Genomic DNA, 23,428 nt, shown 5'->3' with positions numbered 1-23,428 from the left:
TAGGCCCTACGTACGACGTCGATTGACATGTAAGAATGATCGACGACAAATTAAAGAAATTCTAGTTTTATTAAAATCAAAATTGTAGGAGTATTTAATATAGAAAACTGACTGCGTAAGTTGTTTCTCGCCCGGATCTTAAACCGAAATGTGAAAAGGAGATAAAAATCAGAAAACAGCAAAAATTCGGAAAACAGTAATATGGTGTGATGTCCAAAATGCATCGTAAAGCAATACTCCACAGTGCAACGGTAGAGTGTTGAGTTTGATTATAAGCAATGCTCGTTTTGCAAGTCACATGCAAATTTAAATTCATTCCAATACTCTTATTCTTTCAATTTTGTTAGTCGGAACTGCATAACTCTACGAACTACTTTAAAATTGTCAAGTTTTCTAAACACCAAAATATCGGAAGTTGGATCGGACTTCGGAGGATGTGGATGGGCCTAAATTGAAAAATAGGGTGCAGCAATTAGGAAGAAGTAGTTGAAGATGATCCAATAAAAGTTTGATATATTATTTTTAATATGTAACAAAACTATAAATAAGTGAATTTCCTATCAACATATTTTCTATGTTCCCCTTTGCCAGTGATTAAATGTGATATGATTGAGATCTAATGGCATATTTCTTAAATAATGCAAATCATCACAAAAGTTCAATGAAATTTTAGTTATAATTTTGTATAGTACACTAAGTTAGAGTGATTTCAGTTGTGAATATGATGATCGAAACCGATATAAGCATGCATTAATAATTATCTAACTTATTACTAGCATCGTCCACCAAAAATAATTATGCTTTTTATATTTTGGGTTGTACAACAAAATTAATCTTTATTGATTTATAATAAATTTTGTTTTTCTCAACTAAGGTGGGTCGAAATTTTCATTTAAACTTTAACACCCCTCCCCTCCTTTTTTTTTTATTTCTTTTGATCTTTCTTATTTTACCAATTTTATATTATAAATCGTGTTATCCACGTTCAAGACTATTTTCTTACCAATTTTTATTACAAATCGTGTTATCCACATTCAAGACTATTTTCTGTAGATGTGAATGTGATAGTATATCTAGCAATAAAACATTTCATCATGCATGGATAATTGGATATAATAGTTCTATGGCATGCTGTTTGATATTGTACTTTTACTAATGGTAAGAATCAAGGAACGAGGATACTTGATACTAGAGCTATTTTTTTTTTACAAAAATTCAATGATGTGGCATGCTAAATTTAAAATATAATAATTATGCAACACTTTTATTTTTGGAATCCTTATTATTGGGTGGATTCTAGTACCAGATATTTCATGTTTTCTAACACTTTATTTTATGCTTCTAACTAGGGGTCTAGTTTATGTTGTTGATTTAGCAATATTACTAACATGCATTGTATCCTTTCTCAATATCAAGTTCATGTATAATTGTTGTTATGTCCAAATCTAGCTAAAACAACTAATAGATTATCAATCCATCATTGACATAATTTTGAATTATTATAGAAGTGATTGATGTTTTTGGATTCCCTCCATATCCTCCCTCAAAATCAATCCCTTCAAGACATAACATATTGTTGCCTAATAAATGTCATGCGAAATTTGTTACACATTGATATGGAATGATAGGCGAAAGTATTGATATCTCAACAAGTACGACAAATAATAGAAACGTATTTCTAAAGATAGAAGAAAAACGATAGAACACGATAAAAAAATAAAATAAAAGATAAGTCACTTGTGTTGATATCTGGTTTGATCTAGTTGGCTTGATTTTGCTGATTTGGCTTGTTTAATTACCTAGCTACTGTCTTTGCTCTCCTATATTTCCGATCTTTATTGGTGTCATGTTGCGATTGACCTTTTGCTAACTTTCTTTTTAGAGGTTTATTTTGTTGTGTTGATAGTGAAATCTATTGCTTTAGCATTTTTGCCTTGTACATAATTTTGTTTTTATAAATGTCCATATTTATCCATAAAAACTCGAACCGGTCTTTGTCCCACGTCAATATTTTATGTCGAGGGCGGGTGTATGGGCTCACACACTAACTCTCTTAACGGAACTCATGGGATTGGACAGAGTTTAGAGTCACCGAATTGTCGCAGCGTGGGATCATAGAAGGTAGGATTGAAATAATTCTCTAGGAAAGAGAATCTTTCTAAGTAGGTTGAGTAGGCTTTAAAATATACTTGGTACTCAATTATACATGTACAGCTATACCAATTGAAGGATGACCATCCAAACTTCTTTCTAAGACAGACACCCTTTTCTTTAAGCATTTTTTTCCTTACACCAAAACCCACCAAAGTGAACCTTCTTTTATGCTACCATGCATTATTCATCTTTCAAGATTCACTGTCACAGAATCTGTTTCCAGAAGGCATTCAAATTAGAATTCCCTTGTCCTTAAACACAAGATACAAATTAAATAAAATTTTAAATGATAGGAGTTATGCGGGTATTGGGATTCGATCCCAGTCAGTTTCGAATTTTCTAGCCGGAGGGTTTAGTTATCACGAAACACGCGATCGACAAGGAGGATGCTAGGGTTAAGGTCCAATTGTTATAGATTGATATTACTAAGTGCTAACTATATTAGGTTGGAACTATTTTCTTGAGAATGTAAATCTTGTCAAATAATTTCTTGACTCTTGAGGATCTTGCAAGAGTCTTATTTGTCAAAATGGAAATAGAAGATATATGCTCAAAACTCAATTTTTTATCAGAAGAAATTGTATTGTATAGTAATTTCAAGTGGTATGACAAGTCAAATTAAATGTGTTGATTGTAAGTGGTGTGACAAGTCAAATTAAATGTGTTGATTGTAAATAGATTATGCTACACTTATAGTAAGCAAAAATATATTTTTTCAAGATATGTTGGAATCAGGTGCATAACTATTCATATATTCTAATATGTCTTCTATTTATTTTCGGATTTTATCTGCTTCATATTTTTTAAAACAAGAAATGCTCGCACCAAAAAGAGTAACGACTGTGAATTTTCAAATTTTGTATTGATTCTGCTTCATATTTTTTATTATAAGAAATGCTCAAACCAAATGAGTAACGATTCTGAATTTTCTAATTTTATTTTGATTCAACTTCATACTTTTTTATAATAAGAAATGCTCAAACCAAAAGAGTAACGATTTTGAATTTTCAGATTTTGCTTTGATTCTACCAGCTATTTCACTTTATTTTGACTTGGAGTTTATCGTGAATCTGACCATTGCTCATCGAGATGGTTTGAGCCTTTTTATATATCAAAAAGACTCTTATGTTCCACATCAACATTCCAATCATCTCATTGACATTAGTAGAAAATTAACTAAAACCATTGCATACTATTTTTATAAAAATACTAATATATGTATATAGTATTAATAAAAAATCAAACATTATGGCATTCCCTCGTATTGTTATATTTTTAACAAAAATCATCAAAACTGACACTTGGGCGATTGATGTAACTGGAGATGATGTTTTTAGTTGGTGAAAGTTTATCATCAATCAATTTAGTAGGTCAAGTTTAATTGTCTTCAATCAAATAAACATCATGCTTATCTATTTATTTATTTAATGATTTATTAATTTTGTTTATGTTTTACCTCTAAAGTGTGATTTACAGAATCCTAGGTCATAACAAAAAGCTTGATAGAATTTTCTCTTTAATTTGGTCATAAATCATAATGATCACAATTATGGTCTGAAATCTAAATGAAGTATACTAATTAATTACCCCCCACCCCACCCCACACACACATTCTGTGTAATTAGTATTGTTCATCCATTTTCTTTTGCTTAATAAATTTAATAGCAGTGATTTAGAGACATAATGTCTGCGTGACATAATACTTCTATGTCACTTTGACATAGTTATATTTTTGATATAGTTATATTTTATATCATGACTAATTTACCCTAATGCTATATTAAGTAAATTTAAACCATTAAATTTTGATTGTTTCACATAATATAAAATTCTTAATACACATTAATACACTTCTTTGGATATATACATACGACACGATTGGAATATTAAAAAAATATTTAGTTATCTAATATTAATAATTTTAACTTGTGTACAAAATAAATGCATTATCAATTTTTGAAAGCAAAACGTTATCTTTCAATAAAAAAGTTTTCTATCAAAAAATTAATATTAAATTTAAATTTTATTTATCAATACCAAATTTATAACATAATTTCCTTTTAATTCAACGATGATAAAAACTTGTAAATTTTTTACAATTCTTTATATTTTAGTTATTATTATGAGATTGAAATTATGAATGTGCAAAAACACATTATGCATTGGAGTTATAGTCTGATTTATATAGGGTTTTGTGATTTATTCTAAAATGATTGTAGTTTTTCTTTTAAATTTGAGTTTAAGATATTGGAGTTAGATTTAAGAATGTAAAAAACCACGGTATGCATTGGAAATTGATTGTAACTTTAAAATTAAAAATTGTTACAAATTTTTAAAGTGAAATTAATCTTATGATATTCTTAAAATAAAACAGTAAACTCAATTAGTATTAATATGTCATATATCAAATTTATTATATTCAATGAAATAGTGAATCAAGCCTTAGAATTCTAACATTTTAGAAAAAAAGGAGAAAATATTAACTATATGACTTTAAAATGCTAAATAGATTAGTTAAGAATATGTAACTTTTTGTCGGAGGTTTGATGCAACGTTCCAATACCAAAGGATTTAGTTATATTACAATTTTGAAAAGCAATGAATTAAAATCAAAATCATAAACTTAATTAGTATGAGCAAGTAAAATATCAAATTTTTAATTTTGCAAAGTTTATCTAATATCATAAAAAGAAAAACAGAAAATATAAATAATATTTAAAATATTAAATAACTGAGTTAAAAACACGTGATAAATTTTAAATAACTGATTTAAAATATTTAAATAACTGTTATTGGAGTCCTTTTTATTGAAATTCAACATAACATACCAAAAATTAATGAAAAAATTAGTGAGATAAAGACAGAATAAATTGTGAATAAATTTCCAAAAGAATACGTTAATTTAGTTGACGGATATGGTGAACATAGTTTTAAATTTAATACTACTATTTTATAAAATTACATAACCATTCAAAAATTTAATAAATGTTAAATTATCAGTTTTATTAGTTTTTCATTATTGATAAACGAAAAAAAAGATGGTCAATGTGATAAATTTTTCCTTATCCTTCTTTTCTTTCATTTTTCATATTTTCAAGGGTAAAAGTGAATTTTTTAAAAAAGGGTTAAGACTCAAGAGTGGTAAAATTGAAAGTGGGTCCCAACTACTTCCATTTATATCTTGTGTAATTAAGCATTGAGATCTTAATTAATACTCCTATTTATAGATAATCATAAGTGCAAGGGCAATAGAGTATATAGACACACAATAATTTTAATTAAAAATAAAATATAATGCATAATTACTATTTAACCTCATTATGTCTTAGACATCATGTCTCTCTAAATTTAATCAGCTTAAATTTTGTGGATTAGAGCAACTTAATAAATAGCTTCAGTGTAACCATTTAATCAAAATATAACCAAACCCAACATTTAAATTTATAAAACCCTAATTCCAAGACCCAAATGTAAAATAAAGAGATGATCTTAATAAGTCTCTCTAATTTTAATTCTTTTTGTTCTATGCAACTCACCACACACATATACACATAAACATAAAAAAAAAAATTATGTTAATCGGGGCGGACCATGACATTTCAGGCCAACCCTAAGGAGAAAATCAGGGCCTCCCGACAGTCTAGAGGGGTCGGCCTCCGCCTCTAGCCCCTAAGATCATCCGCCATTGTTATTGATTGGTGATTGTGATTGGACTTGCAAAATGTGTATTTGTATATGTTAGTTAGTTGGAAGGGTTGAAAATTGGTGGACATGCCTCATGGCCTTGTACCAAAAAAGCTTCAATCATAGTTGCTTTATACCCACAAAGTCGAAAATTTGAATTGAGAAAAAGAAGGTTGCTTTTGCTCTCCCTTTGTGCTTCAATTATCAACTATGGCACTCCTTGTCTCCCCTTCACTTCATCCCCACCACCCTATTGATCGAAATTACCCCTACGCCCTTCGATCATCCACGTGGAGCCTTCTGATTGGCGTGTAGTTTTATCGAAAAGGATTTCTTGCAACAATCCATCTTTTAAATACATGATTAATTTTTTGAGAAAAGTGATAAAAAAAAATGGTTTTACTTTCCAATAATCAAGCAAGAAAGAGGGAGACGACTTCCTCGAATATTATTCCAAATTATCTTGTATATATATCTTCTACTTTCTTCTTGCTAATAGATAATATTTGTAACGCACGTAAAAATATTTGATTTGAGCAATGAATACATATGTAAATAAAGTGGAAAATGAGATGAAACATTGTTCTTTCGTACCAAGTATCATTTGAGAGTGGGGTAAATAATGCATGCTTCTGTGCCATAACCTATAAACCACAAAAAGAATTATTTCCTTCGTTCCATTTTGGATTGTATCTCTATCTTGCTTTCGTGCAATTAAACTATACAAATGTACTAACAAAAAGCACTTAGTTGTCCCATATCGAAAATGTGAAGTAAAAATAGATCATCTTCCCATTCACGTACTCAATGAATAAGATCGTACCTAGCCCTTCAAAATCTAACATGATATTTGAGTTGGTACCGTGCTTGAGCCAAATGTGTTGTCGAAGGTGATAGAGCATGGGTGATCCTGTACAAATATTAATGAATGCATCAGAGGAAGCGCGTTGAGATATTCACATGTGAGTTGTCTCGTACTGAAACTATAAAGTAAAAGAGATCAAATTGGTCTCCCATTTACACATCATATATGTTTCAATGAATGAAACCGCATGTAGCCATCATAATATTATCACTGGTCGCACAGACTCGATCTAAAAAATGTTAACATGGTACATAGAACTCACGTACTTAGCCTTTAACCACAAGCTCACCAAGAACTAGGTCACCCTTCATGTATTAGGTATGCTTCAATGATTGAGATTATACTTATCCCTCGTAAAATCTAACCCTCGCTGCACGGACACGATATATAAAATGTTAGGAGGGTACATACAACTCATCACTCGTGTACCTATCTAGCCTTTAACCACAAACCCCACCACAAATAGGCCACTCTAAGGCCATAGCTGTGGCACATAACAAGTTGGACAAAAACATACAAAACCTTCTCCCAATATGCAATATATACTTCATCACTCCTCCACAATCAACTAGTCTCATCCCTCCACATCCAACCCCTCTTCACTTAGTCATCAAATCCTAAACCAAAACAATGAAAATCATGCTTAGAAAACTCAAGAAAATCTCCAACACCTCCCCTACTTGGAGAAACCAAGCCTCAGTCTCGCCAGCCATGCCACAACACGAAGACGAGCAACCATGCCCGAAGCAAGAAGCATCGGATTCCTCGGTGGTCCTCTACACCACGAGCCTAAGGGGGATCAGGAAGACCTTCGAGGATTGCAAGACGATCAAGTTCCTCTTGGGGAGTTTTAGGGTTGTGTATTCGGAGAGGGACGTGTCGATGCACATGGAGTATCGGGAGGAGCTCTGGGGGATCCTAGGCGGCAGGGTGGTCCCCCCGAGGCTCTTCGTTCGGGGGAAGTATGTGGGAGGGGCGGACGAGGTTGTGAGACTGCACGATAACGGGATGTTGCGGGCTATGCTGCAGGGGATACCTTTGGCCCCCTCTGCACGCCCCTGTGGGGCGTGCGGGGGTATGACCTTCCTGCTGTGTGGCACGTGCAATGGGAGCAAGAAGGTCAATGTGGCGAACGGGGCACGTGCGAGGTGCCCCGATTGTAATGAGAATGGATTGGTTAAGTGCACACTTTGTCACGTTGGTTAATAAGTGGTTAATTACTTTGTAATGTGGTTTAATTAGTTTAACTGATTGGAATAATTTTGTAAATTAAGGTTTAGTTATATGTTTATGTTTTAGCTATGTGTATCTCCAACTCTAGTTTGTATCCATATGAGCTGATGAATAATTATAGTCATGAAAGTTTGAACTAATATGTAAGTTGAATGAAATGATGGTATTGGCTATTGATATCTTCCACCTAATTATTTTCAAATAATTAGCATTAGCTACAACATGTACGATGCACGAATAGTCAGTGGCGGATCCAGGTGGGATTGGTGGTCGATTAATCCTACTGTGCCAAAAATTGCGCAAGCTATTGAAGTTGTTGTCGATTTCATGGTCATCTAATCTTTTAGGGTTGAGGTTCACTTACGTTCTTCATTTGCCATCCATTGTAAGAAACAACCGTCGTCTTCTAACGTCATTGGCAACCTTTATCACAATATTTGACCCCACAAATTTCATTTTCTAGATATGCTTTTATGTATAGAATATTTTGACTTACAAATAATTGTATTAACATTTTTATTACATAGTCGTACGTAGTAAAATATTATTCACCATATAAGATGACAGTTTGCACTGTTTTGAATGTCCAGTTAATAGAGAACCGATAATTTCACGAACAAACATTTACTTAAGCTTAACTATTTTATCGTCACATCTGTAGCACCTTTTGAGGTATTTAAATATGGTTTGATTATGATATAGTAAGATAAAAGTTTATGTACATTTGGATGTACTCCAAATCCAATAATTCTCTAGAAATCATAAATTCATTGTTAATATAGTAAATTCACTAGTGGTCTTTGGCCCAACCCGGATATGTATATTCATTTTTAATTCTCCTTTCTATTTTTCATTTTCATGATGCTATGGTGTATGTTTTAACATTTATTTGTCGAGTCAATTTCATAGAAACCATATTAATTAAATATTGTCCAAAAAAGCTCATAAATCAATTTTTTGCAATTTTTTCCCTTTTTAAATAGAATAATAATAGTTCATCTTTACTCCATGATCTCAAACCTCCGATTTATAATGGGAGAAAAGGTCTTCCCAACTGAGCTGAGATTGTTCATTCAATTTTGAATCTTGTGGTTAACTATTTTAACAATAAAGAATAACAAATGTAAAATGGAGTAGTTATGAACCCCACCCATGTGAGGCCAAGGCATTTGATATTATGAGATTTCTATCCACCAAATAATGTGAGTATCAATATTCAAAAGATCAACTAACTTTTCCCAACAACCTTTTTAAATAAACCAGACCTTTATAATTTTGTTGAGGCTTAGGCCCATCATTCAATCATACCCCAATTCCTTCCCTTTATCCCACTCATTACTATGCCCCAATACTATCATGTGGTATAATTTGCACTAAAGCTTGTCCAACAATTCATGATCACACCAAATTCTGTCAAATAAAGCCACAAGATTAGATACCTAACTATAAAATGAAAAAGATGTCACACCTTCCATCATAAAAAGTCACAAAACTAAAGTATAACCCATAATTAGGCACTACAAAAAAGGCTACATTAGCTTAACCAAATTAAGTTGTGGAAACACTTGATTTTACAAGAAAGATGGTTACACTTATACATGCTAGACCAAAGATGGTGAAATGGATGCTCTTTTGCTGCCAAATTCATCCCAAAACTAAGCTTCTAAAAAGGAAAAATAAAGTTAGCCATAATCACAGTTTACCAGTTTTCTAGCAGACTTCTTGGGTAGCGCACGTCGCGACTTCCATTGCAGGAGACGAGGACGCCAACTGCTCCTCCGCCTGAGTGAAGTGAAACTCTATCTGCAGCCGGTGATGGAGAAGTGTCGAAAGGGGCAAGCCTTTCTTCATATCCGCCTGCAGTTCCCTGATCGGGATCGCTGCCAAGAAACTCTTTATGTATTCTTTGCACGACTCTTTACCTTGACAAACGACGCCCTCTTCCTGTCCGTGGTCTTCCCCTGTGTCTACTGTCACTGGGGCACTTTCTTCGGAGTTCACAAGTTGCTCGGAAACAGGTTTTTCTTGTGATGATTGACTAGTATCTGGCAGTTTGAAGATAGTGGTGTTCGTGTCGAATTTCAGTATATAAGCCTGGTTGCACCCCTCGTGCAGTCGCTCCCCTAATGTGTCGATGATGTAGTAAGCATCGCTGTCGACTTTGAGGATGAAGAAGTGATCGTTCCAGCTGACGATGAAAATAGGGGCCTCGCCATTGCTTGCTGAACAGGCAGTGATCTCATCCCAAATACTGTCAAACGACATAGCGCCATGTAGAAAATCGAAATCCCCCTCCTCGGGGTGGAAGAATCCGACGAATGACTTCCCGGGAACAACACAGAGACGGCGGATTTGAGCTTGGATGACCGTCTCCAAATCAAAGTGCTTGTCAGGGAACCTCTCCCTGTACGTTTCCTTCTCACAGAGGTTTCTCCATTCCAGAGAGCCGTCTCTGATTAATGTGTCGAACTGTGACTTGATGGGCATGAGGTTGTGACTGTTGTGCAACCAATCAGCGATAACAGCAACTAGTGCAGTGCAAGCGCTTTGTCCTGCAGCCCTTTCGCTTCTTTGATCTATTGAAGCAAAGAATACTTCTGTTTGGATCTTCAGATGACCATCCCGGCTTGTTATTTCTTTCTGCTCCCACGTGCCAACAGCAAAACTATCATCACCAAACTCAGAAACTGATGTCCGATTCGTATTCGACTCTTCATCAGTTCTATGCCACTGCAAAATAATGGATATGATTGTTACTTCTCCTGAAAATTTTGTAATCAAGAATGCCAAAGACAGATTGTATAGCGTAAAATCTTGCTTTGGTTGGTCTTTCAATCATAAGCAGAATTGCGGATAATCAAAACAGGAAGAACAGAAGATCCTATTATCATATTTTAGTTGTACATAAAAAAAAGCGAAGAACTTTTGTTGTCGTTGCCTTCTTATAACTTTTGTTAAGGTATCAGGGAAATATTGGATTTCTTACCCCCAATGAGGCCCCTTCATCAGAACTGAGCTGTCTGCGGTCAAAGTCTATATCATCGCCTCCTTCTTCTCCATAAGACTTCTTAAGTAACGGTTCTCCTTTAGCTTTAGGAGATCTGAAACTCAGTTTCCTCTTTCTCCACGGCAAAATACTACGTTTGGAGTTCTGAAATGATGCCGGCTCGGGGATGTTTGATGCTATATCCTCTACATGAGAGCAACCAACATCTGATTTCCGTCGGTGGCTGTAGTAAATCAAATCCTCATTATTGATTCTATCACTTGAATAACACGATACACCTGCGTAGTTGGCAAAAGCCAATGTACCATAGCTAAATGATTTCCTAACTGAAGAATCCTCCTTCGTTTCATTAGGTTCCCCTTCATCATATTCATCAAGTGAATCTGAGTCGAAAGAGTAAGCATATTCACCCTCCTCACTCTTGGTATCTTCACTACCTTCCTCCTCTCGGCAAGCCTTCTTAGCCTTATGAGTCGAAACGAACTCTGTGAATATTTTTACCTTCCTCAGACCGGCTTTAAGAGCAGAAACCTCGTCTTTCTCTGTAGCACAAGTTTCTCCAGATACTGAAGGAGACGGAGGAGACATTACTGCACTTGGCACCACAACTGCTGCTTCCTGCACGTCAATAAGCTCCAGAAAGCTGAATGACAACTGCAAGACAGGTGAAAGATTTGACGTCACTAATGTGTGCAACGAACAAAAAAGTTAATCAAGAGAAGAAACAATGCAGACATTTTTATGGTCCTAACATAATTAGTACAGCTACTTACAGAGAGCATAGGACGACTCTCAACCAGAATGCCGGAAACAGTTAAAGGAATCTTGACTTCAAAGTGCTCCTCAGTCTTGGAAGCATATTCAGCAAGGTTCAAGGACGCTGAACCGACAATTGATATCTTGTTCTTCGCCCCTTGAGTCAGGCCCTGACGCAAAGCAAAAGTTATAAAGCACAGTTTTTTTTTTTTTTTGGTTATCATAATCAGCCAAGCCAACAAAAAATTCCTAAGGGTTCCTAGAAGGTAGAAAATTGTAAAACCTAAACTTTTAACAACATTGAGAATCAAGACTTTGATTGCAGAAATGGGCAGGATAGAAATTGAAAACATTATTCTTTGCTATTGGTAACTGGTGAGTAGTCTAAGTCTATATTTAGGGAAAAAAACATTGATTCTCATAATCACTTTCACCTTCATTGACTTGAAAGATTCAGGTACCCGATCTGTTAAGACGTTCAACCCTCATCGTTTTTGATAGATGATAGGAGTTAAAGACAGAAAACAACCAACTTGAATCAACAACTCAACTTTTAAACAACAAACAGGAAAACTCATACTAAGATTGTAGATCCCACCAAAACAGGTAACAGCTCATAATCACATAGAAAAACATCACTCAGAGGATTTAGTTAGTGAATTGTCGCTCATTCAGCAAATATACACGAATATGAAGCAACGAAAGGGCTCCATAGATGATGCTAGAACCAGAATCTATACATATGTCTGTTTTGAATTTTTATTGAAAAAAACTCATCTAAGTTATGATTATCCTCCAACTAGACTTAAAGCTGAATCACTCAAGGCAATCCTCACAAATCTGAGGAATTTGGGGGAAAATCATAACCATACAGGGATAATGCTACAACTACAGACTTAGATAACCTATAAAAAATACATTTTTTATCAGATTGTCAATATATCAAACAATATCCTGATTCCCTCTTTCTCACAACCTAAAAAGAAAAGGGCAATTGACTAATTGAGGGAAACAGAATCATCTCCAAAAAAAATCCCAAAGAAATTCAAGAACACAAATCAGAAACCTAAAAATCTTGAATTGAAGAAAGGGGGAAAAAAGTAACTCACTTGCAAAACACTGAAGCTGATCTCCCAAGGATGAAACACATTCTCCTTATGCCCAGAAAGGCTACAAACATTCCGAAACTCTTCATCCCACTCCACCAAAACGGCGCCGTTTGGCTCATCGACCCTCTTCACCGTCTCCTCCCGAGTGCAATTCCTCCTCACACTCCTCCTGAAGGAGCCCAGCGAAAGCTTGTGCCCTTTCCACCTGATCTCAACCGCGAGCCCACCATTACAATTATCTTTGTCCTGCGCCCAATCCCCGCACTCTAGGCTCCCGACGCGGAGCCTGACCTCGAATTTCCTCGAAATTAGAGGCGGCCATGGCCTCCACCTCATTATCTTCGCCGCAACCATCGGATTAGGGTTGAAATTGGCGGAAAGATTGGATTTTTATGGAGAAAGGGGAGGAATTTGGTTGAAGGGGAAAGCGTGGGGGGAGTTAGATGGGTTGTTTTTCATCTGGGAAATGCAGATTAACGAAATAATGGCTTGTTTTTATCCAATTTGGAGGATTTGTGTGAAAATGCGTTTGAAAATGGAGAAGATGGGAGAGTGAATATGCCGTTATTTTGCTGGCCTTCAAAGATAGTAATAACAGCACAGCAGCATGCCTGTAGAGAGAGAGAGTATGTATTTTAGAGAGAGAGAGTTGACTTAATTGCAGAATTTCTTGAAAATCTGGATTTTCAAGATGGATTAGTTGGTTTGATGAGATAGTTTGGATAATCTTTGTTTTTCAAAGATATAAAATTAAATAAAAATAAAATTTAGTACTAGTAGTATTCAAATAATATGTAAATCCAACAAATGCAATTGTCAATATTCATTGTGATGGCGTCATTTTTCAGATTATTAATCATTTGTAGCATGACCACGAGTGAAAAGGGAATAGTGTTTAATATGGGATTCATATGCAAATTGCCTTTTTATTTTATGTTACTTAAGAAATTTTTAGTCGGTTCTATTTATTGCTCGAAAATGCAAGCAATAGGAGTACTATTTTTGCTCGAAAATACTAGTATGGAGTATATTTTTGGTACACCCACATTTATGATGCAATTTAATATTTTTCTTGAAGTTAAAGTTGCATGAAATTGTGAACTACAAAAGGGTTTCTAGATGAACTAATATAATAATATTTCTATATATAAATAATCTTAGGGACGGTTTAAAAATTAAACCTCCACCTTAAAACCACTTTATAATATCGACACAACTTTCAAACCTTTAAGTACAAAAAAAAGTACTAGTATATTAGTATTTTTCTTTCTAAATTTTGCAAAAAATATAATTTTGATGTTTTTTTTGCAATAGTTAAAAATAGTAAAATTCAAATTACCAAATAGGTACTCTCTACTTATTAACGTACCAGATTTATAATTAATTTTACTTATTACTATACTTTATGATGGGTTTAGCATCGTAATAGATATCTATTGGATCACTTTTACCGGGAAAAAATAAAGCAATTTGAAAAGTTGGGGATATTTTTTGAAGAATTAATTAATGTAAAGGGCATAAACAAAAAAAATGCTAAAGCTAAGATCATAAAACACTATGAAATCATAATTATTAAAGCCATGATATAAAGCTAAAATAATAGTATTAGTACATTGTCTTCCCTTCCAAGAATAATCTCAAACCTATTTCTATAGAGTTAGTACATCATTTCTTCATTTAATTTATGAGAAATAGGTTGAGCTTTCAATGGGGGAAGCAAACTGATAACTCAAAATACCCAATTATTAGCTACCTAGGTGCTAGTTTTGCTTATAATGAATATTGTGACTTGAAAATTAGACAATTGACTTTTTCATGCAAAACTCTCTCTATTTATGAATGAATATATTGCTTGAAATGGTGGGAAGGTGGGGATATGATCATTAATGCCAATGAAATAAAATTTATGTATATAGATTGCTTGCAATCACAAAAATTTGTATAACAGAATTTAGGTAAAAATATAATATTAGTATAATTTTTCTTCAGCATGCATTTGACATCTACCCCAAGCATTGGAAAGTGGAAAATCCTTTTTGTTTGTCATTATTTTGTCTATTAATTGCTCCAATCCAACCAATAAAATGACAAGGAAAGAAAGAGACCTGGCATGGCCAAAAACTAAATAAATTAATCTCATATTGATAATGGATTTAAATTAATAAATGTGGGTGTCTGAATTATAGTACTCACAGATCGATATATATGATAATATACAAGCATCCAATGTGGATTTTTGACTTAATTTTCCAAAAAAGAAGGTTGTAATATATTCTTCCATTGTTGATATATTTTGTTTGAATTTTTTTTTGTTAATTATTAAATTTTGAAGATGTGGAGTATTTGAAATTTTGTTAAAAATTAGTATGTGTCTAGTTGTGCCCATTAATTAGAAGAATGAATTTGAAATAAAGATGTGGCCTTGTAAATGAACCTGAATTCACATATTAAAACTAATTAACTTTGAATGAGCACTTAGTCCACAAGAATTATTGTTACAAACAAAAAAGTTTATTATTCATCAGTGATATAGGTCGGTCCAAGAAAATTAAACCAAGAAATGTTGACATTAAATACTACTATTCATATTAATTGGAGTGGTTGTGAATATAGGAGTATTTATTTGCACCAACTTTTTTTATGTGGGGACGCACTTACATTTCGATTCCTATATTACCTTAAATTTTAGTGTAATCAATCAAAAATAGAAAATAATTTATAATTTTAAGCTAACCCATGTTACATTGAAGACATTATATTTCAAAATCATGACTCGTGGAAATTATTGGTAGCAAACAAATTCGGACATAATTATATATTGTAGACAATTAAAATAATCAGCATATAAAACAATGGATATATCATTGTTTTGGGGGGAAATGAGCCGTGCGATATGTCGCTTTCCGCAACGCCTTTTCTTTCGTCGTGTTCTGCTATTTTTTTTTAAAAAAAATACTTTTGTTATTAATTTCATATATTAATGTTATACTATTATGCACATAAAATCCGCGTTTAATAGCTGGCACTACTACTCCTAACTTTCAAAGTATTAAAATATTTTGGTTAATTAATGTTGGCTGCTTTTTGAGTGACCAATAGAATTATGAATAGGTTTATTCATCCTTATACTTTTGTTATATTTGTTATTTTACATAATTTTTAAGTTCAAGCTTCATGTGCAGTGAATTTTCTATAAACTCGGTTTTAGTTTTGCAATTAAATTTTAAGTTCATGTAAAATAACAAATTCTGAGAAAGCTTATGGTAATGATATCCCTTACACTTATCACTATCACATCGTCAGCAGCATGCACTTTGTAAAGAAAATATATTATGCGGTGGATTTTCTATCATGGCTTTTTGGTCAAAAAGGTAATTTGAATATCCATAAATTAAGCTTCCATTTTATTATAAATTCTGTAAATAAGGCTCCAAGATGTGATGTCATTCTGCACGACTTATCACTATCCAATTTTTGCAACATAAAATTTCAATAAAGTGAAGTTAGATATTGAGTGTAAGTATGTATTACAGCCTCCTAATTCATTAAATAATCATTCAGCTAAATACTGAGGTCATGTCGAATAGTAATTGCCATCATTTGAAACCAGAACAAAACTAAAGCCCACCCAAGATAGAGAAATGAAGTTGAATATTTTTTTGAGATACTATTACTACTTTGAAGTTTGAAGCCTATTTAAGTCATGAGCTATGACTATTATGTGCATTAGCTTGACAAATGAATTAAGTCAAAGTGCTTACAGTCAGTTATTGTGGCTCACTTGGGACTAATCTAAATGTGGAATTGCATTCACAAATCAAACATTTGAAGTAATTATTGTCCAGAGATGCCACAGTTTCACAAACAAGTGAACATTTCATTAATGCAAACCAAACAACATAGATAAATCACACCATGATTTGTGAGTAACAATATATGTCTGAAAATACAATGGTCTGCAAACCACAAGACTCCGTAGAGTCATACATACACATAGGGCTCGTTTCATCGCGTGATAAAAAGAACGACGGACAGGTATGATAACCATATGGTGTCGGACGCTGATGTGTTATTTCACTCGGAATAGTAACAGAGACGTGGATATTAAAACACTCCACGTGCTAAAAATTGTATGATTTTCCCACTCTATAGTGTTCATGAGTCGAGATCATCAGTCAATTTTTTCATCAAGCAAAGTTTCAGTTTCTTGATTTAGACCTCGACTTCTGCTAGCAAAATCCAGGTAACCCTGCCAGAGATAAAAAACTATTCACTACGACAGACAGCTCCTACGAATATTTTCTGTTTCTTGATTTAGACCCCGACTTCTGAGACATGACTTTCATGCCCTTGTCTTTCAAATACTTATAGATAAGAATTTGCAAGGAAGGTGATATGACTATTTTTTACGAGAATATTCATATGAAATCTATGCAGTGGAAATGCATGATCCAGTTCAAGCAACATACCCTGTGTAACTAAAAACCGGAAAGGGGGGATTGGATTGATACCTGAAGGATTCCTACAGCAGCAAATTTGTCCATAATTGTCTTGAGTTGTACTGGATGCAATGTCAAAGGCTTCACGAGAAACTCAACATTCTGAAACATTCATTAATTAAATGGTTCAGCTTATGCAAATGAGTATTTTCTCAAATCACGAAAAAAATTACTACCCTTTATCAGTGACTAACCAAAAATAAAGCAGAAACAAGAAGCTTTCACCTTTGATGTAAAGCACTCATCCCAGAATGTGTACTTTAAATCTTCAAACTTCCCTGTTTTATTGAGATCATCGATAAAAAGCTTCACTTGCACTGCCTGCATAATTTGCATATTTGAAACTCAGAATGAAATGGAATATTGAAGTGAGTGAAAAAAATAAGGTAAGCATGATGTGCGAGATGAGGGCAACACACATCTGGGTTGCTCTTATGCCTGTCGAAAGGATAGCCAATGACAAAGCCTTCCAGGGAAAGTCCGGAAATCTGCATGAATAGTGAATACACAAATAAACAACAAACAAAATATATACCGCCATGTGAATCATCAGTTGAGTATACAAAGGAGACATAACTACGCCAATCATTTCATGGCAAAAAGTTGAGAAACACGAAAACAACTCTAACAGTGAATCACATAAAGGGGCATAAAGTAGCAAGAAGATGCCGGCGTATCATAGAGTCAAGCTTCCACAAACGTCACATACATGTTAAAATTACTATTTTCAATATGCCATGGTTGCAAATCACAACTGGGAATTCTGTTGTAGAAGCAAAAGTTTAGCATTTTATTTAATCTATATCAATCAAGAGTCCAAATGAATGAATGCTCAATCAAGAATATATAGAATGCTCACCAAAGTCTGGAAATCGGTAGATATCAGGTCGATATTTGTTCTTTTACGTACTAGGACACTGCAGGCAAACAAAATCCACATCACATAAATTGGAATGTGCATATTTGCAAACAACTTATGAGTCCTTTTTAGGGGGAAATTGTGAAACAGACAAACTGGAGCATTAACCTTAAGGGCGATGCTGTTACGTTATTAGCATCAGAAACAGAGAGGCCGATGTACTTATCACCTACATCCAAGCCAAGCAAACGGCCTGGTTTGACCTCACTTGACTTTAAAAATTCTTGATACAATTTCAGTGGCTTCAAGTACTTCATCTGTATCAGTTTTTGCACAATCAGCCACATTAAGCCTATTAGAGCAGGATACTAAAAAATGGGTAAACACAGTTAAATGAGATATTTTGCAAACACACATTCACCTCAATCAGATACTCAAAACTGCAAATATCAAACTTTGCAAGGCATAAATCATCAACGAGATCTTCCTAAATTTCTGCAAATTCACAAGCATGTATTCAACCATCAAATTTCAGTAAAACCACTAATAAGAAAAAACTAAATTTCTGCAAATTGAATAAGGAATTTCAAAGCGGCATAAACTTTCTTCTATTATTTCATGATATAGATAGATTACAGTGTATCGGATGTCGCCGGGAGAGAGTGAAGGCGGCGCGGCGTGACTACGGCAGCAGTAGGCTGGTCAGCGATGAGGCGGCACGGCGGCTAGGGCACTCTCAGTGTGAGAGCTTATTTTGGGTTTATAAATTAAAATTTTATTTTAAAGAAAAAATTTTAAATCACAATTTCACACCACACCAGGTAGCATTAATTTGTTTCGATGCATTTTAGGTGTTATTTTATATTACTTTTATATATTTACTTGATTTTGATATTTATAAAATAAGATTGTCATATTTATTTTATAAAATTCCTAAAAGTTAAAGTTAATTTATTAGTATAAATATAAAAAAAAATGCCAATAAGTCAATAACATTTTTTAAATATATTGGAATGAAACTAAAGAAACTTTTAAAAACAACAGGGTATCTATTTTTTAACATTTTTCAGAAAATATTATCTCCGTTAACTTTTAAAACAATATGGTATATATTTTGCATAGGTTTACCTAATCAATTTGAACAAAAACAATCAATATATAAACTTATATTATAATGAGATCCACTGCAATATCATGATGAAAAAAAAAACTTAATGTTAGTAGTTAAGTATTCAATGCCATAACAAAGTATATTTCCCAATTCACAATGAATGAAACAAATGAGACTTATCCTGAAAATTCAGAAGAATACTAGTATCAATAAATGAATCAGAGCCTCTCTTGTTAAATAAAGAAATAATAAAAGAAAAGTTTATTCTTCAGCATGAACTGGCAATGCTTGGGTTCTGCTATTAACTCCACCAATTCTGTGAGGAGGCCAGACCGTATGCGTGACGCGCCCGCAAATCAAACCCAGAGGAATCTGCCACAACATTTAGGGAGACGGAAGTTAAGAGTTTCGTGGCAAACCATCTCACGGGGCAAAAGCCCGTCAAACTATCATACACGATTCTAAACACAACCAAACACCAACGATGCCACTGGATACCAGGCTTGGACACAAATACGCATATGTACGCAAGTCTGAAATCAACACTGCACATATCTTAACTAATCGAAAATATAATGTTAATCACCCATTAACAGGGTAGAAAGCAAGATACCAAGATGGTCAAAATTCTGTAGTTAACACTTTCTGGGACATTCTTGTGACTTAATTCTTCCTAAACCGACTTGCACACACACACAAATATAAATATGTTTTTATAACAAATATCGAGCACCATACCAGGCCAAAAGATCTTGAGTCAAGGCTACAAGCTGAGTTATCCCCAACAACCCAACAATGCCCTTCAGGAACCCTCACAGTGTCAAGTGAAGGGAGATCAATCCAGTCACCTGGCAAGCCAACGATTCTTTTTATGTTTTTCTCCTTATAATTACTTGGGGAACTGTAAAGAGAAACACACACATACGAACTCATCATGGCATCTCATAAGTGAAAATAGAAGAAAGATAGTCTTAAAAATTAGCATATTGTACTACTACTTCACAGTAAATGTAAATCTTAGTCATTTTAAGCCAACTTAATCAATGGGGCTCTTTGAACTGCCTTTCAGTCAGAGATGGACAATTGACTTATGTGATATGAATGAAATAATGCACAACTATTTAGGATACAGCGCGTCATCAACCAAAAAGCTCATTCTTAATGACAAGATGCAAGTTAATGGGATTTTAGACACAAGCTAAATCTTGAGCTCTGTAATATGTCCACAGTCAACATTTAAGCAACCACACCACCAATTTCTTGCAAGCAATACATTGAATACAAGATAACATAATAAATTTTCTAAGTTTCTGAAAGTAGCTTAATCAGGCATGTATCATTAAATACTTGTACGACATAGAAAGATCCATTAGTGTTATGATTGAATCTATCCTGCATCAGTAACTCTAAGAATCTGATTGAAATTTAACACTTCATCACATGAACAAGTGCAATGCTGGGCTGACAACTGCACTAGAACAAATGGAAAATCACGAGTAGGGGTACTAACCCCTACAACGACAACAAAAAGGCTCAAGAGGAAAACTTTATGTCTTTTCCATATGAAGTAATTGAGGTGTATTCGAAGGAACCATAGATGGCATTGTACTGAACACATTAGCAGCAGTCAGATCAAAAAACCGATTAAAAACCTTTATCAAACTCTACTGATTCAAAGTGTTGCATCAAATTACAGCAATTTATATAAGCTATAATGCCTCTCGAAACAGATAACACCAAACCGATGTTTAGCTCTAACGAAACTATGTTACGAATCCAAGAATTAATTCAACAGCACAAATATTGTTTATCAACATTTCCCAAATAATAACACCTGTATATTTGAAACAAGAGCATCAAACAATATGATAATGTCGCTCGAGAAACAAAAAATTACCGAAAAACGACGACATCGCCACGTGTGAACTTGTACTTGATAAGGCAGAATTTCTCAACCAATACGTAGTCATCTGCAAGCAAACACACAATCAAGCCCCAAATTGAGGGGAGATGAAGGGACATTTACGAAAAATGAATTAGAAATTTTACCAAATGAAATTCCGGTAGTACTGTCAGTATGGGGATTGAAAGTCGGAGACATGGACGAACCACGAACAGCAGTAAAGCTAGCATATCGGTCGGAAATCGTGAGGCAAACTATACCTGCGGTGAAATATTTTTTGGCTAAATCCAATAGAAATATTTTAGGAGACATAATTCGAATTCAGCAACGGCTGCCCAAGACGGCAGCTGAACCGATGAGAGATGTTTGGTTTGGGGATGACTTCAAGTATGAAAAATCCTGAGATTAGAGGTTTCAATTAGGGCAAAGTCAAGGTGTTTAGATATGTTAAAAATTAAACTTAAGAGCTAGCAATTAAACTACACAAGCACGTCCTTAACCTTAAGGGCGATGCAGTTATTTTATAAGCATAAGAAACAGAGAGGGGTACTTATCACCTACATCCAATCCAAGCCAAGCAAACGGCCTCGTTACAATTTCAATGGCTTCAAGTACTTCATCTGTATCAGTTTTTGCACAATCACCGAAATTAATGACTATTAGAGCTAGATACTAAGACAAATGGTAGCATACAGTCCGAAAATTTTGACAAATACTGTATCAGCAAATAGAATATTTTGCAAACACCTCATTCAGAGACACAAAACTGCAAATATCAAACTCATTTCTCTTGAAGCATTTCCTTAGCAACTAAAAATTCACAAGCCTGGAATCAATCATCTAGTTTCAGCAAAACCACTAATAAGTTCCTAAAACTAATTTTTTTGCAAATTGAAAAGGAATTTCAGTGCGCCATCAATACAACAGCTCTGTAAAACTTTCATCCATGATTTGATTCATATTCCAGAAATTAGGAAATTTTACAACATATTGATCACAGCGCAGTTTTCATCACTCTATTCAATTGTTGGTTTTCAGGAACAAAATTCACCTCCAAAACTACAGGATGTCTCCAGGAGAGGTTGAAGGCGGCGCAACTACGGCTGATTGAGCGGCGGCACGGCTAGGGCACTCAGTTTGAGCCGCGGGTTTATGTTAACTGATAAAGATTAAATTAAATTCTAATATTAAAATATTATTACTAAAAGAAAATACGAGATCAAATAAATACTCATAATAAAAGAGCAAGTGATGTTCTTGATTTTTATTTTTTTCTGATATTCGAATAAGGTTAAAAAATGATATGTAATGCTAACTTGTTTTGCTCATACAAATAATTTTTTTAATCGGAATTTATTAAAAAAACACAAGCACGAGGGATGCAACCTAACGCCACGAACAATGCAACAAAGTTCACTCGGAAAAGAGAAAACAATAAGATTACAAACCCAACCTCTCAAACAAAAGTGTAAGTTATAATGTTATTAGTAGAGAGGATTAGTTTGGAATCCAAAGCACAAACCGAACTATAATTCATTCAATCAAGTCCTCACAACAGCTGTATATTTTTAAACACATTGATTCCGATGCTCACAAAGATGCTTAGTTGGGATGGAGACAGCCGAGGAAAGAGGAGAGGATTTCACGCACGATGGCTCCGCGGCGGGCGGGAATGACAAACCGCCGGCATGCTTCTGGGAGTGTGTTGACTTTGAGTTGGGGACAATCTAGTGTTTGCTCGGGAAGAGGCATGTTTGCTTGTAGTAATATGATTTGGTATGGTATATTTAAATGTAGTGATGAATAAATGAATTGCTTTTTTTAAGTGTGGAGGTGGCTTTTTATAAATGAGAATTTTGAAATGAAGGTTGGGGTTTTGGGCTAATAACGCGTTTTAATTTTGTTATCTTAATGTTTTACTAGTTCCTTCTTTATCACATTACCACGCGGTGGGATGGGAGGAGTGAACGATTTATAAGGAAAATAAATATATAATGTTAGGCAACTGTGGATGTGGAACCGGTCAAAATAGCCATTTAAACTGAGAAGGGGAAAAATCAAAGCATAAGTGGGTTTGATAATTGCAGCGATTTATTAATAACTAGTATTATCACCCGTGCTATGCACGGGTCATATAATTTTCATTTGTTGAATATAAATTCAAAATAATTAAATAGTTAAAACTAAGAGAGAGGTAGAGTATAAAAATTAATTAAAGTATTCTCAACGCAGAATAAGTTCTATCTCC

At 34.0% G+C, this 23,428-nt stretch overlaps 4 protein-coding genes across 7 annotated transcripts; 1 reads left to right on the top strand and 3 right to left on the bottom strand.

Annotated features, from left to right (window-relative positions):
• Window positions 1–7,333: 7,333 nt before the first annotated feature.
• Window positions 7,334–7,909, top strand: LOC125209753 (uncharacterized protein At5g39865-like). The gene has a single exon (XM_048109336.1). It carries the CDS (start codon window positions 7,334–7,336, stop codon window positions 7,907–7,909), a length of 576 nt encoding a protein of 191 aa, XP_047965293.1.
• A 1,537-nt stretch (window positions 7,910–9,446) lies between these two features.
• LOC125214476 lies at window positions 9,447–13,419 on the bottom strand. Its single transcript, XM_048115521.1, has 4 exons — window positions 12,809–13,419; window positions 11,717–11,869; window positions 10,923–11,597; window positions 9,447–10,666 (listed from the first exon to the last, which is right to left on the bottom strand). The coding sequence occupies exons 1-4, from the start codon at window positions 13,160–13,162 to the stop codon at window positions 9,647–9,649; spliced, it is 2,202 nt and encodes a 733-aa protein (XP_047971478.1). The 5' UTR covers window positions 13,163–13,419; the 3' UTR covers window positions 9,447–9,646.
• A 3,245-nt stretch (window positions 13,420–16,664) lies between these two features.
• Window positions 16,665–18,961, bottom strand: LOC125214479 (putative pre-16S rRNA nuclease). 2 transcript variants are annotated; one of them, XM_048115524.1, is made up of 8 exons: window positions 18,803–18,961; window positions 18,588–18,661; window positions 18,335–18,483; window positions 18,167–18,224; window positions 17,727–17,795; window positions 17,533–17,628; window positions 17,320–17,409; window positions 16,665–17,057 (listed from the first exon to the last, which is right to left on the bottom strand). In XM_048115524.1, exons 3-8 carry the CDS (start codon window positions 18,481–18,483, stop codon window positions 16,980–16,982), a joined length of 540 nt encoding a protein of 179 aa, XP_047971481.1. In that variant the 5' UTR covers window positions 18,588–18,661; window positions 18,803–18,961; the 3' UTR covers window positions 16,665–16,979. The 2 variants fall into 2 exon arrangements, with proteins under 2 accessions (XP_047971481.1, XP_047971482.1); XM_048115525.1 differs by lacking the exon at window positions 18,588–18,661 and having other exon boundaries at window positions 18,803–18,933.
• A 403-nt stretch (window positions 18,962–19,364) lies between these two features.
• On the bottom strand, window positions 19,365–22,339 carry LOC125214480 (mitochondrial inner membrane protease subunit 2). 3 transcript variants are annotated; one of them, XM_048115527.1, is made up of 6 exons: window positions 22,232–22,339; window positions 21,738–21,800; window positions 21,327–21,579; window positions 21,175–21,247; window positions 20,016–20,178; window positions 19,365–19,649 (listed from the first exon to the last, which is right to left on the bottom strand). In XM_048115527.1, exons 3-6 carry the CDS (start codon window positions 21,490–21,492, stop codon window positions 19,539–19,541), a joined length of 513 nt encoding a protein of 170 aa, XP_047971484.1. In that variant the 5' UTR covers window positions 21,493–21,579; window positions 21,738–21,800; window positions 22,232–22,339; the 3' UTR covers window positions 19,365–19,538. The 3 variants fall into 3 exon arrangements, with proteins under 3 accessions (XP_047971484.1, XP_047971483.1, XP_047971485.1); XM_048115526.1 differs by having other exon boundaries at window positions 21,742–21,800; XM_048115528.1 differs by lacking the exons at window positions 21,738–21,800; window positions 22,232–22,339 and adding an exon at window positions 21,681–21,732.
• Window positions 22,340–23,428: the final 1,089 nt, after the last annotated feature.

Source organism: Salvia hispanica, chromosome 3, assembly GCF_023119035.1.
Source record: "Salvia hispanica cultivar TCC Black 2014 chromosome 3, UniMelb_Shisp_WGS_1.0, whole genome shotgun sequence".
Classification (NCBI taxonomy): Eukaryota; Viridiplantae; Streptophyta; class Magnoliopsida; order Lamiales; family Lamiaceae; genus Salvia; species Salvia hispanica.
This window is presented reverse-complemented; position numbering and strand designations above follow the sequence as displayed.